Source organism: Spermophilus citellus (assembly GCF_964194105.1).
Source record: "Spermophilus citellus genome assembly, chromosome: 11".
Lineage (NCBI taxonomy): Eukaryota > Metazoa > Chordata > Mammalia > Rodentia > Sciuridae > Spermophilus > Spermophilus citellus.
In genome coordinates, this window is record NC_138192.1 from 1,111,123 (window position 1) to 1,131,871 (window position 20,749).

Consider the following 20,749-nt stretch of genomic DNA (forward strand, 5'->3'; position numbering starts at 1 on the left):
GAGAATGAACAATAGGTTACTGAATGATCAATGGGTTTTAGAAGACATCAAGGAGGAAATTAAAAACTTCTTAGAGTTAAATGAAAACACAGACACAACATATCAGAATCTATGGGACACATTGAAAGCAGTTCTAAGAGGAAAATTCATTGCTTGTAGTTCATTCCTTAAAAAAAGAAAAAAAACCAACAAATAAATGATCCCATACTTCATCTCAAAATGCTAGAAAAAGAAGAGCAAAACAACAGCAAAAGAAGTAGAAGGCAAGAAATAATTAAAATCAGAGCTGAAATTAATGAAATCCAAACAAAAGAAACAATTGAAAAAATTGACAAAACTAAAAGTTGGTTCTTTGAAAAAATAAATAAAATCAACAGACCCTTAGCCATGCTAACGAAGAGAAGAAGAGAGAGAACTCAAATTACTAGCATACGGGATGAAAAAGGCAATATCACAACAGACACTTCAGAAATACAGAAGATAATCAGAAATTATTTTGAATCCTTATACTCCAATAAAATAGAAGATAGTTAAAGCATAGATAAATTTCTTAAGTCATATGATCTGCCCAGAATGAGTCAGGAGAATATAGACAACCTAAACAGACCAATAACAATAGAGGAAATAGAAGAAACCATCAAAACACTACCAACTAAGAAAAGCCCAGGACCGGATGGGTATACAGTAGAGTTTTACAAAATCTTTAAAGAGGAACTTACACCAATACTTTTCAAGCTATTTCAGGAAATAGAAAAAGAGGGAGAACTTCCAAATACATTCTACGAGGCCAACATCACCCTGATACCTAAACCAGACAGAGACACTTCAAAGAAAGAAAACTACAGACCAATATCTCTAATGAACCTAGATGCAAAAATCCTCAATAAAATTCTGGCGAATCGGATTCAAAAACATATCAAAAAAAATTATACACCATGATCAAGTAGGATTCATCCCTGGGACGCAAGGCTGGTTCAATATATGGAAATCAATAAATGTTATTCACCACATCAATAGACTTAAAGATAAGAACCATATGATCATCTCAATAGATGCAGAAAAAGCATTCGACAAAGTACAGCATCCCTTTATGTTCAAAACTCTAGAAAAATTAGGGATAACAGGATCATACCTCAACATTGTAAAAGCAATCTATGATAAGCCACAGGCCACCATCATTCTGAATGGAGAAAAATTGAAGGCATTCCCTCTAAAATCTGGAACAAGACAGGGATGCCCTCTCTCACCACTTCTGTTCAACATAGTCCTCAAAACACTGGCCAGAGCAATTAGACAGACGAAAGAAATTAAAGGCATAAAAATAGGAAAAGAAGAACTTAAATTATCACTATTTGCAGATGACATGATTTTATACCTAGCAGACCCAAAAGGGTCTACAAAGAAACTATTAGAGCTAATAAATGAATTCAGCAAAGTGGCAGGATATAAAATCAACACGCATAAATCAAATGCATTCCTGTATATCAGCATCAAATCCTCTGAAACGGAAATGAGGACAACTACTCCATTCACAATATCCCCCCAAAAATAAAATACTTGGGAATAAGGAGAAAGCCAGAGACTGACAGGCTGAAAATAGGAGAGGTTAAGGCACTATATGACACTATAATGGAGAATATGTTTCCATACATTTGTCACAAACAATTCAAAGAGCAAACCCTAATGGAGACTATGGACTTTAGATAATAAAAACATATCAATATTAGCTGTAACAAATGTGCCACACTCTTGCAAGACCTTAATAATAGAGAAAACTTGGGAGTGTGCAATGCAGAGGAACTCCATATTTACACACTATTTTTCTCTAGTTCTAAAACTGCAAACAAATAAAACCGATTTTAAAAATTATGCAACTTAGTATTCCTTTGAAGCTTAGATGTTACTGAATTTGTATGATGATTTTAAAAATCAATCAAGTTATTAAGATGAATTTTACAAATGTCCTTTAAAAGGTCAACCTAACAAAATATCATAGTGTCTATAATACTAAAGTATAAAGAAGTTATATCAAAGAAATAAAGAGAAGGTAAAATTGGATATATAAGACTAAAAAATTATTTTCATATTTAGTTTAAAAATTCTCTGTAATATTGAAATGTAAGGCCTTAATGGCATATGTGATACCATGTATAGTACCCATAGGTGTTTTGCAAAGTATGTTACATGCATTATCTGTGTTCTTATCTAATTTTACTTTCCTACTTAGGGTTAGGGTTAGGAAAGTAGAATTCTCAACCTATGCTGGTTATATTTGGTATCATAACTATCATAACTATTTCATTTAATATCCCCAGGAAAGAATGAGTCTTTTATCAAACTCAGTGTGATTAAATAATAATAATAATAATAATAATAATAATAATAATAATAATAATATAATATTTTTCTTAAGTAGGTATAAACAGAACCAGAAAAAATAACTGTTCCATAAGTATTAAAAGTTCTCAAATGAAAGATTACTCATATCAAATCCAATTTCCTTTATGAACCTTTTTTCTAATTTATTTCAGTTGCCATTTTCTAGAACCTCTAACTGACAAAATGAGTAAGTTAGTTCCACCTGTTTACATTGCAAATATATATAATTCTTTGTAGCATTTCTCAGTGTTTTTATAGTTCATTTAAGAAAAACCACTCAATAAGGAAAGAAGAAACTACTTTCTTCCCCACCAAATGACAATGAGTATTGTGACAGTAAAAACAATATCTTACTCATCTTTCTATCTTTGGGGATTTTCAGCCAGCTGTTTAATTATTCGGTAAGTTTTACTGCATGAATGTACAGCATAACAAATTCAGAAAGAGTATGTTTACGCTTATCAAATTGAATATTATGAACTCAGTGCGTTTTAAAGATTTCTGATGTTTTATCTTTCTTCTTGTATACCTGGTTATTCCAATGTATGAAACTTCCTGCTTATTTTCATTGTTCACCAATGAGAGCCCAAGACTGTGGAGAGACAAGGTAATTTCATGATCAGCCTGTTCCATTTCTTCTGCCTGCAGTGCTTTGGAAACCAAGGCAACATCATCGGATGATTGCATCTGGATGTTTGCATAGTATGGAAACTGTCCACATTCATCCTGAGAAAAGAAAGACTTTTCATTAAGGCCACACATATTTTTTTTATTGGTTGTTCAAAACATTACAAAGCTCTTGACATATCATATTTCATACATTAGATTCAAGTGGGTTATGAATATTTTTTTTACTATTTAAGGTCAAACGACAGTAACTGAGAAAAATTAGAAAACTGTTGTCAAACCCATAGTGTCCAATAGTGAACTTCATGAAGTCCCCTGGACTTAATAATCATCAGTTCTATGAAGTTTTTAACCAACAAGGAATTAATTGAAACATGTCTGAATCAATTATGACCTGCACCTTCAGTTCCAGCAACATTTTTTTCTGATTTTAATATAAATTCAAAAGAAATTTCTACATTTAGAAAACTTTAAAAAGCATGCCCATAAAATGGAAAACACTTTACCAACAAATTTATAAATAAAAGTATAATCTATGTTAAAATGTACCATTTTTTCAAACAATGACAAAGATTAAGAGTACTTAGCATTTTTATATCTTAGTTTGTGTTGTCCAGTTAATGCTCAAAGGGCACTGAGCAGAAGCAAGAGAATCCTTTGCTGGCACCAATGCCACAAGATAATTACTTGTCTTCAAGCTGAAGAACAGTCTAGTTCAGATGTTTATTAGAAAAGCAACCTGATGCAAAACTAGCTTGATCTATTTTTATGTTTTAATAATTTATAACATAGCAAATATTTATGTAAATCACACTGCTAAATAGTCTAACTATGGTAATCAGTTTGAACTAAGTTTAAGAATAACCTTCGTGGCTAAAGGTTTTATATAGCACCTAAAACTATGAAGTTTGATTGGTTAGTGTTTTAGGAGACTAAATTTATATATTATTAATAAAATCCTTTACAAAATTTTTATGCTAAACATAAACTTAACAGTTCCTTTCAACAGGCAATAAAAGTTCCTATTATGTGCCTTTTCACCTTGTGTTTTGTTGGGAAAAAATAAAGATTTTACAAAAAGCACATTTTGTTATTGTTTAAATTTTATTATTACTTTAAAAATATGTTGTATGGCAAAATTAACCTGTCCAATTTTTTTAATGTAATATTCAAATTTTCAAAGATGCCTATTAATAAGATGAACTCTTTGCAAACTATGAAATTTGATATGTATTTTAGTTCCAATCTCAAATTATCATTCCAATGTTCTGTTTTCCATCTACATTAGCTGTTAAAAATTAAATGAAAAAAAAATAAGGTATCTTAAACTCCAAAAATGTGTTTAATTAACTTCTAGCATTTTAATGCAATGTTATTCATGGGATGAATACTTGTGGTGACCCCTCATTTTCTGTCATATTATGACAATCCAATAGTTGTGCTTTGGATTATAGTTCATCAAATCTAAAATGCAACAATTTGCCATATTTTTTACTTCTGTTTGCCTAATAAATCTTCACTATCTTTTCATGCTTAAAATTTTCTTGTTGGTTAGGTTAAGACAGATTTCTTGTAATTAGCACATAGTTAGATACAATATTCTTTTTAAAGAAACACCATCTTACTGTGTTGCCCACACTGGCCTTGAACTCCTGGCAAGTGATCCCCTTGCATCAGCCTCCCATGTAGCTAGGCCACAGGCACAGGCCACCACAACTGGCTTCAGTGTTACATACTGTTTTTTGTTTTTTTTCCTTTTTTTTTAAACTTAATCTGAGTATCTTTGTGACTAGAAGAATTTAAAGCATTTTCATTTACTGAAATAACTGCTGGGAAGCATGGTCTAGAAGGAAAAGTCTAGGACTATGAAGCCAGACAGAGCTGATTTTGAATCCCAACTATCAGTCCTAAGTTATTACTATAAAAATTAATGATAATACATGAAAAGTATCAAGATATGATAGGCACTCAATAAAATGTTATTTGTCACTTACTACACACTTTATTACACTTCTTTCTTAGAGCAAAGTTTTCTTTAGTTTTCTTCATTGTTTTAAAATCCCTTAACTCAATGATTTTTTTTTAAAAAAGACAATATTTATTCCATAATTTCTCTAATTAAAATTTAGGATTAAGTGATATACATATTCTATGCACACAATATATTGTTTCCCACTCTGTTTTCATTTTAATTTGTTGTCATTTTAAAAAAAATTGTCATATCTTTATAACTTAGTTGAGGAGGTATGGCATATATTTTGAAATTTTTCTTCTGTTAAACAAATTTTCTAAGGTCTAACTTACCTTCTCAATATGTATGATAATGATTCATTTTTCTTGTAAATTTTTTTTCCATAAATCCTATTGATTTCTTTCTGTTTATTCATACTCAGTTGAGGAAATATCTATTTATTTACTTTTTTTTGGGGAAAGATATGTTTATACCTTATCTAAGTTTGTCAACAATAAGTGGACTTTCTTTGGACTCCCTTTTCAGGACCACTTATACCTGGGCAGAACTCCCTTCTCACATCAACTTAGTGGACAAAGAAATGGTCCATTTCCTTGTTTCTAGATCACTTTTCAATACCTAGTAATCTATCTACTGAGTAGTACCATCTGCTTTTTCAACTGCCTGCTTCACTAACAAAAAATAGAAACATTAGAAACTGAAATCTGTTTAGAAACTGACACTGTCCCTGGGCTTCTTCCTAGACCTGCCTCTGTACACAGACCTTCATAGCCCTCTCCATAATGCTTCTGCCACCTTCTCTCTGCGTGTGCATGTTAGTTCCTAAGAGTTGTGGTTGTTAAGCAGTATCAAATTTCAGGAGAGACAAAACAATCCCAGATAAGCATAGGGACTCCTGGTAGAGTTCCTGAGCATGAGTCAGAAAGAAAAAAGGATGGGACAACTAAAGTCTTGTTCTTCCGCTATAAACCTGAGAATTTGTTATGAAAGTAAAGCACAAGCAAACCAACAGAGTGCCACCAAACTGTCTCAGTGAAAATCACTCCAAGAATCTCATAACATAGGAACTAGCAACCTTATTTTTCAAAGATTGAGTCTTTATCTTTTATAGGCATCTCAGAGAGAATATAGGAAAAGATAATCCAGTCACTGTTGCCCAATTACAACTTCAAAGTAAACATCAAGAAAGCCTTCTTAACAACTAGCATTATTGGACAATGGAATATGACTCTATATGAACCTTTCGTCATGGAATATATCTCTACAGAAACTGGATAACGTATCACGAATGTAAGAGCAATTCCAACATCAAATAGGAGGCTGATAGATGAATTCTTAGGTTCTTTCCAGAGTCTTATATCAGAAACATATTTGATTAATTTAGCTATCTCAATATTACTTCAACAAATATTTCTTATGAGATAATTTATATGCTATCAAACTCCACTGATTTTAAAAAAATAGAGCCTTATTTAGAAAAACATGCTGAAAAACCTCAGTTAACAGTGGTACGGATATGTTTAAAATAAAGTTGTTTTTCACCAATCTTAAAATTCTTTCCTTTTAAAAAAGCTAAGAAGGTGCTTTACTTAACTTGGACAGGAAGGAACAGAACTACTTTTTAAATTGTAAATTTAAATTATTTTGACTCATCTACAATAAAATATTCAGTATGAACTGTTTGTAATCTAAAGTTACAAAGTAACTTATTCTAAAAATATTTCCAATTCACTTTTAGTTCAGTAAGGACCAAAACAACCTGGTAAAGTAGCTTGTTTACTTCCCAATCATCAGGAAAACCATATAGCAGCTGATCCCATCAAATGATACCTTTAACAGATCATGTTCCCCAAGATTTGCTGCATATCTCCATGTAAGTTTTCTTGTGCCAGTAGGATCTGCCCAGGCAAAAAGTCGAGCTTGTTTTGGCAGCAATTCTACTTCCTCCTGTGATCCACTAAAATACAATCAACAGAGGGAAAATTAGAATATTTTGGCCTTTAGAATCCCAGATCTGTAGTTTATTGAGAAGGGGATTTGCATACAAGTACTATGAAAGTGCTTCAGTTAATAAACAACAACTCTACCTAAAAATAAATACCTGAAAATGTCCAATAGACTAATACTTTTGAAGTTTGGGGAAATGGAATACTGTAGTATAATTTTCTTTCTAAAGGTTCATTGAACTATGAATTCATCCAAGAAGAAACATACCAATGAAATCCATTAAGGTAAATAAATTGGTACATAAGTGTTCACCTACAGAAATGGCTGTGATAGTAAATATCTTTAGTAGAAGAACTTCACTCAGTGCTGAAGTTTAAACTTATGTTAATCAAATGCATACTTAAGATGTATTATGGGTCTCAGCATTAAAAAAAAAAAGAAAGGTCCATGTGAAACAGCAGCATTTCCCAGGGACTTGCTGGAAACATAGCCTTGCAGCCAACCCATAAGTTTAGAAACTATTGGTCCATATAATACAAAAACATTTAGAGAGAAGTGAAATAAAAAGTAATCCAACCAGATTTTGATCCTTTCTGTACTTGTAAATCTGTTCCTGGATTCATATTATGAGAAATAAGAACAGAGAAATCTTTAAGGAATTTACATTACATACATATACATATGTGTGTGTGTGTGTGTGTGTGTATATATATATATATATATATATATATATATATATATATGAATGCATTTATAGAAGTATTACTATGTAATTTAAAGGCTTAAATTTATTTGTTATAGCATTAAAGAAAGACATCAAAATGACAACATAAAAGTAATAATAAAATTCCAGATATAATAATAAATTCAATTTCTCTCTCTACTCACCGACCTCCATTTAACCTTTTATTATCCCTAACCAAAAAACTAGATTTCATTTATAGGACAAGACTAACTGAGCATTACCAGATTGCAAATGGAAGGTAATACTTTAAAGAGTTTGTAAATATACTTTATATACAACCAGAGATATGAAAAATTTGTGCTCTATATGTGTAACATGAATTGTAATGCATTCCTCTGTCATATATAAATAAAAAAGTTAATTAAAAAAAGAGTTGCACAGTTCTTTATCAGCAATTCTGAAATTCAAAGGCTCTAAAAGCCCAAAAACTTTTCTGTAAGTTTGTTGTCAAAAAAAGTTGGCAGCAGAAAGAGAAATTAGGAAAACTACCCCATTCACAATAGCTTAAAATAAATAAATAAATAAAATGCTTGAAGCCAGGTGTCTGTAATCCCAGCAGCTTGGGCAGCTGAAACAAGAGATCAAAGCCAGCCTCAGCAAAAGCAAAGCACTAAGCAACTCAGTGAGACGCTGTCTCTAAATAACATACAAAATAGGACTGGGGATGTGGATCAGTGATCAAGAGCCCCTGAGTTCAATCCTCAATATATCTAAATAAATAAATAAATACATACATAGTTAAATAATTAAATAAATAAATAAAGTACTTGGGAATCAATCTAACAAAAGAAGTAAAAGACTTCTACAATGAAAATTACAGAACACTAAAGAAAGAAATTGATGAATACCTTAGAAGATGAAAAGACCTCCCAAGCTCCTGGATAGGCAGAATTAATATTGTAAAAATGGTCATACTACCAAAAGCATTCTACAGATTTAATGCAATTCCAATTAAAATCCCAACAACATTCTTCATAGAACTAGAAAAGGCAATCATGAGGGGCTGGGGTTATGGCTCAGTGGTAGAGTGCTTGCCTAGGATGGTTGAGGCCCTGGGTTTGATCCTCAATATCACATTAAAATAAATAAATAAATAAACAAACAAACAAACAAACAACAAAAAATAAAGATTAAATTCTTAAAAAAAGAAAAAAAGCAATCATGAAATTCATTCAGAAAAATTAAAAACTCCAAATAGCCAAAGCAATCCTTAGCAAGAAGAGTGAAGGAGGAGGCATCACAATACCAGATCTTAAACTATACTACAGATCCATAGTAACAAAAACAGCATGATATTAGCACCAAAACAGACACGTAGACCAAAGGTACAGAATAGAAGACACAGAGACAAACCCACATAAATATAGTTATCTCATACTAGACAAAAGCACCAAAAACACTCAATGGAGAAAAAAAAAACTGTTCATTAAATGGTACTGGGAAAACTGGAAATCCACATGTAACAAAATGAAATTAAACCCTTATCTCTCACTCCACACAAAACTCAAAATGGATCAAAGACACAAGCACTAGACCAGAGACTCTGCACCTAATAGAAGAAAAAGTAGGCCCAAATCTTCACCATGTCAGCCTGGGATCTGACTTACTTAATAAGACTCCTAAGGTGTAAGAAGTGATTGAATCAATAAATGGGATGGATTCAAACTAAAAAGGTTCTTCATAGCAAAGGAAACAATAACGTGAAGAGAGAGGCTACAGAATGGGAGAAAATCTTTACCACACGCACCTGAGATAGAGTATTTATCTTAAGGATATATAAAGAACTCAAAAAACTTAACACAAAAAAAAAACACAAATAATCTGATCAATAAATAGGCTAAGGAACTGAACAGAAACTTCACAGAAGAAAATACAATCAATCAACAAATATATGAACAAATGTTCAATATCTCTATCAATTAGAGAAATGCAAATCAAAACTACTCTAAGATTTCATTCTCACTCCTGACAGAATGGCAATCATCAAGAACACAGGCAACAATAAATGTTGGCAAGGATGTAGTGAAAAAGGTACACTCATACATTGCTGATGGGACTGCAAATTGCTGCAATCACTATGGAAAGCAAAATGCAGATTCCTCAGAAAACCTGGAATGGAACCACCATTTGACCCAGCGATCCCACTCCTTGGTTTATACCCAAAAGACCTAAAATCAACATATTACAGTGTTGCAGCCATATCAATGTTTATAAGCAGCTCAATTCACAATAGCTAAATTATAGAACCAATTTAGGTGTGTTTTAATAGATGAATGAATAAAAACAATTTTGGTATATATATCGTATGTATAGTACATATACACATATATATATATAATATGATATGTGTGTATATGTGTATGTATATACTATATATATAATATAATGAGATATTAATCTTAAAGAAGAATAAAATTATGGCATTTGCTGATAAATGGATGGAGCTGGAGAAGATCATGCTAAGTGAAATAAGCTAATCCTAAAAAAAAACAAAAGTGGAATGTTTTCTCTGATATGAGGATGCTAATTTGCAATAGGGGGGTCGTTGTGAGAAGAATAAAGTTACTTTAGGTAGACAGGAGTAAATGGAGGGGAGGGTGTATGGGGTAGGAAGAATAGAATGAATCAGACATGATTACCCTATATACATATATAACTATACAACCAGTGTGTTGCTACAACATGTACAACCAGAAGAATGAGAAATTATACTCCATTATATACGATGTATCAAAGTGCATTCTACTGTCATGTATAGCTAATTAAAACAAATTTTAAAAATTAAAAAAAAAGTTGGCAGTAGAACCTAATTTGAATTGATGTGAAACTATTAATAGTTTTAATTTATCCCACCTGGTGTGAATATTCCCAAGTTTTCATGCATAAATATTAATGTGTTTCATTATAGAATACTGTCTGTCTCAAGACACGACCAGGGTATTAATAAGAAGCAACACATGCTCCATATGACCTTTCTAAAATCTGAGACCATCTGGTATGTGAAAGCTAAATGTATCTCAGAAGGTACTGTGGCCCAATAAAAGCCAGAGTTTCCATCAACCCCCTTTCATACCTTTGTTTATATGTGAGGATGTCCCATGGTGTATGGTTTATTATCAGGGCGGGTGCAGATCTCTCATGGTAATCAGGAAAGGTTATGACAGTTGAATGTTCAGCAGTGTTAACATCCACCAATATACCTCCATTCTGTTGTAGAGGGAAAAAGTACATATGTCATGTATTGGTTTAACCTCACTTACATATGTAATTTCAATCAGTTATGTAAATACAAAGGCTTTTTCTTAAGTTCTCACTGAAAAGCAAACTGGCTCTGATTTCTTACAAACATACATAAGGCATTATATATTGATATAGCAGCATCTTCAAATAATTAACACTAAATTTTTATAGCATGGTTCAGTGAAATGTGTGAAGCAAAAATTTTTAAAAAGACATTTTATTTTAAAATATAAAAACTTACAAGATCTTCTAAACTCAACAAAGTGCCATTATCCTGTTGGTTATAAAAGAATGGTTTGGAGGATCCTTCACAGCCCACCACTCTCACACAAAGTTTGCCTGACAAATTTTCAGGCCAAAATGGAAGGCACTGAAAACACAAAAATTAATATTAGTCTTAAAATAATGCTGTGATATAAATAAGATATTGGCTAATTAAATTTTTACCTCTGAATCTGATCTTGACTAAATGAACACCAAGTTCCTTAAAACATTTCCTCTAGGGCTGGGGATGTGGCTCAAGCGGTAGCACGCTCGCCTGGCATGCATGCGGCCCGGGTTCGATCCTCAGCACCACATACAAACAAAGATGTTGTGCTCGCAAAAAAACTAAAAAATAAAATATTAAAAAAAAAAAAAATTTCCTCTATATCTCATATTAAGACCATTGACAACATAATGACTATTATGTTCTATTTATGACTATTAACATTTATATATAATGTCATCTATGTCTATATATAATGTCATATTAACTCTATCATATTTATATGTTAAAATATGACAGCCAGCTATCCATCCATATGTACAATATGAGAAACCAAAAAGCATGTTCAGTAAGCATATCTCAAATATCTTGAATAATTAAAAATTATAATATTCATAATTTTGTGCATATCCCATTTTACTTTATTAATGCATGAAGAATTCTTTCATACACTATTTTATCTGAGATAAACCAGAAAGAGAATAGAAGACAGAGATCATCATTAACTTACTGAAAGTCCTGATATCACCTTCCTAGTTATTTGAACTTAATCAAAAAGTCATATAGTTCTTTGAGCCAGTTTTCCTATCTATAACACTGGGGTTTTCATTCCTAACATTATAGAAAATGTCCTTCTGTTATAGAATACTGGGTAAATTTTGCTTCTGAATAAAAAATACTACTGTTGTCAAATCTACATCAAAGACAAAAAAATAAAATAAATAGTTATTGCTAATATACAGAGATCATTTGAAGTGTCTTGAAGAGACCATGCATCTTAGAGCTCTAAATACATTTTTTTACTGAAATAAGAATCCTTCCTTTTGAGTCTTTTGCTAAATACTTTTAAAAATAATTTCAGAATATTTTTTGAGCAGTACTAAAAATGAACTTCAGCTATCCTGAAGGTCAGTTGGTTTGACTGAAAACTGGGTCAAAGTCAAGGACTACTGCTCATCTTTGCAGTAGTACCCTCTTCCCTCACTTTATCCCTCATTCTTTTCACCTCATTAAATATTACTGAGCCTGCAAAGTTCAGTTCAATTCCCAACTGTTCCACAAAGCTCAACCTTTTGATATAGACCACGAATGCCCATCAATTCAATTATCAATGACCTTGTTGATCCTGGAAAAGTGTTAACCTGATTTCTTTTCTGTAAAGTGAGAGAGCTGAATTGCAAGAAAATTCCATCTTCCCTCCTCAGAAATTCTAAAACCACTTATAACTTTGTTTATACTATATTTCTCTCCATTTGTTAATTGATATACAGCTTAATCCTTGCCTATAAGATTATAGTTTGAGTACAGAGACATCATCTTGACAACTGAGACTATATAGAGTATATTATCTCTGTGTACTTTTCACAATACATAGCAATGGTTTATATAAGGACTAGAGAAGGACAATTAATCATTTAGATTGAGATATGGGCAAATATCAACAATTATCCTCTTTTTTAAAAAACACATACATATAATATAAAAATCTTTTAAAGCTGGCCATCATATTTTAACACATAAATATGACAGAGCGAATATGACAAAGAGATACACAAAATCCTTATTTACATGTCAATACTGATTTCTATACTGTAGGAATATGTAAAGGAAGACTTACCTCTGAAGAAGCAATATAGTTCCATTTATTAGTTGGTATTGAGCCATCAGATGCAATTTCACCAACTTCTAGTTCTAATGATGACTTGTTTGTAATGGTACAAAAGGGAGTCAGAGTAACTATTCGTGAAAGATTAAAACTGCTCATTTTGATGCTAACACCAACCTGTGAGAAGGAAACAAGTGTATTTCCCAATATTTTATGCAATCTCTAAAACCTACACATATTCCTTCATTCACACACTGATTCTTAAAATATTTTAAAATAAGAATTCTTACATTAAGTAATGAACATAAGCTATGAACATAAGATACTGAGTATCTTCTCACTAAAAAGAAAATTTTTGTTCCCTAATATGACTCTATCAGAAACCAATTCAAGAACTTCAATCAGGAATTTAATGACACCTTGCAAGGACAGATTTAAAGTGTCCTCTGTTATTTATTAGACTCTTTAAATATTCCAAACACAGACTGATTTATAATTAGTGGAGAGGCTCAAGTTTTGTGGCTTTATTATCTGTCATAAAATAAATAAAATAAAAATTTTGAAGTAGTCATAAAACAGTTCAGTTGGTATCCAATTATTCAAATTTATGCTTGGCAGGGACTGTACAGAATGAAGATTCTACCATGCCATCAATATTTACCAAACTACTCACTTGGGTAGATTCAATCCACTGTATTAATCTGTGACAAATTCCACTTCTGCTTTATTAACAGTGATCGAAGAAACTGGTAAGAGAGACCTCTCCACATAATACTTTCAATTCTGATATCTGTACTCTTTAGGACCTAAGCTGTTTAACTGAATTGTGGGAATGGTGAATGGAGTCCAGGGTAAATAGGCAAGTCGACTCTTACCAGGTATTCCATATTGTTGGCGGGACACTTCACACACCCATAACTTCCCACTGTATCCAATGAGAAACTATTGGACCAAGAACTAGTTGAAATTTTTAACTGAACCTGTAACAGAGAATAAAATCATCATATAAAAAACCTGAAAAATGATATTCATTTGATTTGATGGAAAGAACTACAAGAAATTTCTTCAGTATCATAGGACACAAAAATACAATGATAGCCATACTGCAAATGAATAACAGAACCACAGAAAACACTATGGGATGACAACCACAGCACAGCTCTGATTTTCCCATTTACCTAAGCAATGAGTATAGTGAACTGAAGAGACTTTTTTTTTTTGAAGTTGTAATGCAAAATGCTATGTTCCAGTGTTAGATTTATTATATAGAGTTAACATATTATTAACAGTTTGAGAACTCTGAGAATTCATCTTTAATACTATTCAGCAGGCACTAAATGAATGGTATTGTGAAAGTAAGAATGGGAGAAAGGAGGACCCAGTTCCTGTTTTCAATGAGCAACTGGACCAAACAGAGAACAAGAAATACACACTAGTAATTATGATGTAAGACTCAATGTGACAAGAGCACAAAGGTACAAAATGCTATCAAGGAGAAGATAATGATGCTAGGATTTAGAAAATGTCTTACAGAAGAAGACATACCTGTGCACCAGATTTAGTCTCACCCATATCTACCCAACTAGATTATTAAAAAAAAACAAAACTGAGGATAACCAGAGGCCAGACACATAAACAGATAAGCACCACTCCAAAACAGTGGATCTCAAAGTGGTCCTCAGACCAGCAGCATCAGCATCACCAAAGTATTTATTAAGGATGTGGTCTCTCAGGCCCTACTCAGAAAGACTGAATCAAACTCACTTTTGGGGACATAATTCAGTAAATAGCTTTAAAAGCCCATTCTAATGTACACTGAAATTTGAGAACTATTCTGAGAGAACATGAGTGGTATGTCCAAATTTATTTAAAATAGTCAGAAAATCTTCACACATATCAGGCCTAAGCAGAATGCCAAAGGTCAAACTATAGATAACCAGGAAAGATGAGGGAAACAGGAAAAGGGTAGGGGAAGAGGCTGTCTAGGCAGAAGGTGAGGCATATGCAAAAGCCTAGAAGTGAGCACATGGGAAAGTAAAGAAGGCAGATGTGCATCTGAAGAGGAAAGAAGGGACCAGGACATAAAAGATCAGGCTCAAGCTTTAGGCTTCTCTTCCCTAGCTTAATGCTTTGCCCACCAAAGACTCAGCTAATATAAGTAAATTCAGTCACCGTATCTTTAGAAATGCCGTATCACCAGGAAAGTATATGAAATAAAACTATTTTATCTGTCATGAATTTAAGAACAGAAGTAATGCTATAGATAGGAGAGAAAGAGCAACTGAGTCTTAGCAAACTGCTGTTGTTCCTGCCATCCCACTTGATTTTGCACTCCTTAAAGTCCCACTGGACTTAATTCATACCAATGGTACTTAAATAAACAGGGAAGCATAGTGTCAGGTTCCCAAGTTTCTAGAGAAGAGATTCTCCTATTTAAACTTCCTTTATGAACAGAAACATACCTTGTTTTTACTAAAAATGTTCTTCTTCTTGAAAGAGAATAAAATAATGTCCCTAAAATCAGCTGGATGTTTCACGTGAATATCTTCTGAATGATACTGAAGAACACGAGAAGTCTCGTTGATCAACCAATAGGGACTAAACACAGAGAGCACCAATCGGCTGCCAATTCGCCTGACATGTATGGACAGATCGACTGTCATCACATCTGTGGAGTCGGAAGAAAAGCACACAACAAAGAATTCGGGAAGTGTATCACATATGCGGAAATGTCCATTCCAGTTTTTGCCCAGGTATTTCACCAGGACTAATTCCATGATCTCTCCACTGATTCGTGAATGTAAAACATCAGCAGTACTGCATTCTGTTAGTTCCTGAGTTTCTGCTGTTCCCTAAAAATAAACACACAAAAAAATTTGCTCAGCAATTTTTGAAACTTTTGAAATAGCAAAATCCATGTTTTACACAAATGCTAAATTAACTACCAACTCTTCAAACAAGAACCTTGTTCAAATATTATGACAACCCAGTAATCATTAAGGACAAAAAAGAAAACACTATGCCATAGCCACAAGCAGCACTGTCTTTTGGCCATTAATAGGCAAACAATCATAAGTTTTGATAAAATATTCATATCTATGTCAAGAATCCTGGGCTAGACTCAGAAATCCTGGCTATTGTCCACCAGAGCTACATCATTAAATAAGCCACTTAAGTGCCTGGGCTTCAGTTTCATCCTCTATTTAAATATCATAAGGATGGAATATGGAAAGTGATATTGAACTACTCTGACAAATTATCTATGGTGTAATTTTTTCAAAATAAATAATAGCAAAATATAAATCAGGGTTTCTTACTAAAACTGTCTTTTGTATAAATACTATTTAGTTCATTTAATTAATTTTTGTCTGCACAACTCAGGAATAGCTCATTGTTAGATTTAAAAAAAAATTGAGGTTCCATACACTATGACTTTAAAATATCATAGCATGTACAAATTCGAAAGTATTTATCATACCCCACTACTAGGGAAAATATTTCTTATTATTTAAGGCAGTAATTATTTTTGTTTTCATTAGAACTGTAGAACAAATAATCATAATATTAACTCTTTTAAATAAAAACTTTAAGATGAAGTATTTTCTCATTGACTTTTTCACCCCTTTAGATAATAAAATTTTACTTAATGAATGAAAAGATGACTATGGTTCTGACAGATGTAGTAAGGACAAGTATTAGGGATTGAGGAACTAAAGTGCCTAGGTTTAAATCCTGGCTCAAATACTAAGTGGATATGGGTTGGTGGGCCAATCATTTAACCTCTCCGTAACTCAGTTTCCTCATCAGTATCTACTACAAAAAGTTACTGTAAAGACTGAACATGCCAATACATGTAAAGTACACAATACAGCTCCTGACATATGAATGCTATGCTGCTTTTTGCTATCATTAATATTATTAAAGCATTATCAACTATGCTATATAAAACACGGACTTCAACTAAAAATGCTATAAAACAAAACTAGAGTTCATTTTATACAATAATAAAAGCTAAACAAGAAATATACCTCAAGTAAATATCTTAAAGAATAGGGGAGAAGATTCCGCAGAGTGAGAGGAGGGTAAAGATGAATAATGTAAGCTGGATCCCAATCTTCCCCATGTGTGCTGATATAGCTTAATTCATCAGGCACAGCAACTGTATTCACTATGAGAGGCAGGAAGTTGACTTCCACTGATGGACACTGCAACCTGCATCTTACTTCCCTGCTTCTGTGAAGTTCTTCTTTCCAGGAAATATAAGTGGTAGATTCTTTGTACTGATGCTCTAAGATTCCAGCTGGTTGAATAAACAATTGACATCTGCAGAAAAAGAAACCAGGGAAGAAAAAGTTTTGATTGAGATATAAGAAAAATAATCTCATTAAATCTTCTTGATTACTCTACAAAATAGGTACTATTATTCTTCTCTTTACAGGTTAGGAAGTCTTAGCTAAGAAAGGTTGGGAAACTTGCCCACAGTCACACGTCTAACTCACAGAGGCACTTTCTGGGAAAAAGCACTCTGTAAACAAGGGCAATGTAAATTTTTTTTCATTTCAAATACAAAGGCAGTCAGATAAATATAGATCTCAGATAATTCTAAAACATCAAATATATATATAAAGAAGGCATTTCATCTTGCAAGTTCATTAATAATATAAACTGTCTTAAACCTAAAACTGCTTTTATAGCTCTTACATTATAAAAATATAAGGTTATTTTTTTCCAGAAAAAAGATGCCTAGCCAGGCACAATGGTGTATGCTTGTAATCCCAGAGACTCTGGAGGGTAAGGAGGATTATCACAAGGTCAAGGCCAGACTCAGCAATTTAGTGAGACTCTGCCCCACAATAAAAAAAGAAATAAAAAGGACTGGGGATGTATTTCAGCGGTAAAGCACCTCTGGGTTTAATAACCCATACCAAAAACCAAAAACCAAAACAAAACAAAACAAAAAAAAAAACAAAACATAAACTTCAAAATATATATTATAAAGTTTTTAAAGCTTTATATATTCAATGAAATATCTACCTATATGAATTTAAAGGAACATGGAACTCCTCTTCAGGTCTGGCTATTCCAATGCGCTCCAACAGCTTAATATTCTTGACAAATTTATAGATGATAAATGCAATAGAGAAATGGTTTTTAATCTGTTAGACAAAAGGACATACAATAGTTTAAAAAGGATAAACAAATTAAAAAGCTGCACATAATTACTTTTAGGTCTAGAAGTTTTCAAACCCAATATTGGAATTTTCATTGGTAATTGAAAATTTTAGGATAGATAAGTACAATTTATGTATATTAAACTTGAGATCTAAATAAAAATTAAGATATTCACATACTCCTATAATTACATGCTTATGTTTATTTTAGTTTATCATACTATCTTTCAAATATGCATTGCTCTTTGACAATTTCAGTCAGATTTTCTCCATTACAACCATTTATGTATGCATCATATGACTAAACTAAATAGAAGAGCAAAAGCTATTTGAGAAGTACAGTATAAGTCTATTCTTGACTACAGTATATTTGCTGGAATCAATAATAAAGAGAGATTAATTGCCAAAATTTGAAATCTTTTCAATTTTTATCTGATGTTATAGAAATGAAGAAATGTCCTTTTGCTGATCATATATTGATCAGATTCCAAAATCTATAATAATGTGCAAAAAAAGAAAAATGTTTAATAAAGCCTTAAAAGTAGAAAATATTTACAGATTAAAATGCTAAATTCTTTTCAGGAAAGTAGATAATTCCAATATTTCTTCATATGCACTTGAAAAATGTGATTCCAAATATTGTACAAAGAGAATGAACTATTATCCTATTCTACAACTAACGATAATTACAATATTCCTCAGTTCTGAATTTTTAAAAGAATACACAACAATTTCATTAATTTAAAAGCAGAAGATAACAAATGTATCAGACATTTAAAATAAAGAATAATACAAAATCAAGTTATAGAGTGGGAGCCTTTTCAGTGCACTATAATGAAGTTCTACTATATATTCTTCTATTCAGCTAAACAATAGTTTCTGCTTTAGAGAAAGTGACACAATTCACTCTAAAGCATTACCTGCAGGGGAGAACGCAGGGTAATTACTTTATTCCCTTCAGTTGCATCAATCTGTACCAAGACTGAATCAGAATGACTGGCGTTGGGATTCCGTACATTGTACAATCGTTGTCCAGGTCTGGCAACAGGGATGTTTCCAACTTCTGTGTATCCATGCGGTACTAAGACAGAGCATAAGTGAAAATAAGTACAAATATTTACTCATTAATAATCATCAGCACCTCAAAATAATGATGAATATTTTATAGAATTTGAGAAAGTAGTAATTACTGTCAATATTTTAGGACTTCGGAATATCATTGTTTTCTCTCATTGAAATCTTATTCTTTTTGAAGCATACTATAAGTTGTATTACTAAAGAACATTGAAATAATCTAGTTTTGCAAAGTATTTCTTGAGTTTAATCTTTTTCAAGTTTAGAAGAAAATAAGACATTAGTTTATTAATTATTTACTCTAAGCCTTTAGAAACGTTGTCTCCCAAGATATCTGGTGCAAAATGTTTCTTTATCTCTTATCAAAAATAAGCCCACAGCAATTCCTAAGACACTCTTAAAATAACTAGCATACCAAAGGTCAGTGTGAAGAAGGAGCTTTCTTGACGGTTGAGTACACACACTTTCCCTTGATGTAAAGGTTCCATGCTGGCATATTCCAGCTCCAAGTTCTGACCAGCATCCACATCATAAATGCCACTTTTCTCAGGGGGGCCCATCACTCTGAGATTACGATTTGGTTGCACCTTAATGGGAACACCTACAGCATTTTTTACCATAAAAGGAGCCCTGTCTTTTAAGGAGTAGTCAAAAGTAGAAGCAGCACCCTGTGAAAAACCCTGAAAAGGAATAAATCATCATCATTTTTACAATATGTATATTTCTTTCAAACATTTTACCACTACTACACATTTTTTAACTAATTTTGATGACAAAAAATATCCATACATGTTTCATTCTCAAATTCTATTTAATATATTCCAAACAAGAATCAAACATACTTTTGCTAAATTGTTGAAACCACTAAGACAACTTTTGGATATTGTTATATTCATTGTATCTCCTGAAGAAATATGAATTGCCATTTATGGCTCAGGAATAAAATCATCTCCTGGCATCAAACTTTTATCCTGTATTGGGTTCTTCTTTACCTATAATTAAACAACATAACAAATTTAAGTTATCAGTCAATAATAAAATTAAAATATAGTATTAAATTCTTCTAAATTGGTTGCTTTACATTAAGGCTTTTCAAGTCTCATTTTTCAAAAATATTCAGAGCTTCCCACTGACTTAGTGCAGATGAGAAATCTTTCTTTCAGTGCATAATCCATGGGAAGATGCTTTTTAGAACCATAACATGAAACACTCAAAGTCAGCTACTAGACTTGCCTCCTGTGGATCTCCCAGAGTACAACTAATAACTTAGTGTGGCCTAAGTGATGATTATGAGTTGATTAGCAACCTAAGACAGCCCCAAAGTCTACATTAGTCCTTATATGGTGGTATCATCTGGAAATAAGTTTTTTCCTTCTGTTTTCTACAATTAACACATATACAAAAGTAATACTAGCTTTCAACCAGCCATCAGATTCAACCTGTTGCAGTATCACAATCATGTTTTTATTCTAATAACATTTCAAAAAGCTGTAAAACATTC

General features: G+C 32.3%; 1 protein-coding gene across 1 annotated transcript in view; it reads right to left on the reverse strand.

The window, feature by feature from the left end:
- Positions 1–20,749, reverse strand: part of LOC308630506 (intermembrane lipid transfer protein VPS13C-like) — a gene marked incomplete at both ends in the record, with an annotated part of 188,708 nt that overhangs the window by 125,396 nt on the left and 42,563 nt on the right. The window contains 13 exon segments of the mRNA XM_081260612.1: positions 2,909–3,105; positions 6,809–6,935; positions 10,744–10,877; positions 11,152–11,280; positions 13,016–13,180; positions 13,879–13,983; positions 15,466–15,855; positions 17,032–17,326; positions 18,038–18,159; positions 19,095–19,255; positions 19,664–19,928; positions 20,091–20,174; positions 20,178–20,240. Of these exon segments, the coding sequence (XP_081116738.1) occupies positions 2,909–3,105; positions 6,809–6,935; positions 10,744–10,877; positions 11,152–11,280; positions 13,016–13,180; positions 13,879–13,983; positions 15,466–15,855; positions 17,032–17,326; positions 18,038–18,159; positions 19,095–19,255; positions 19,664–19,928; positions 20,091–20,174; positions 20,178–20,240 (2,237 nt within the window).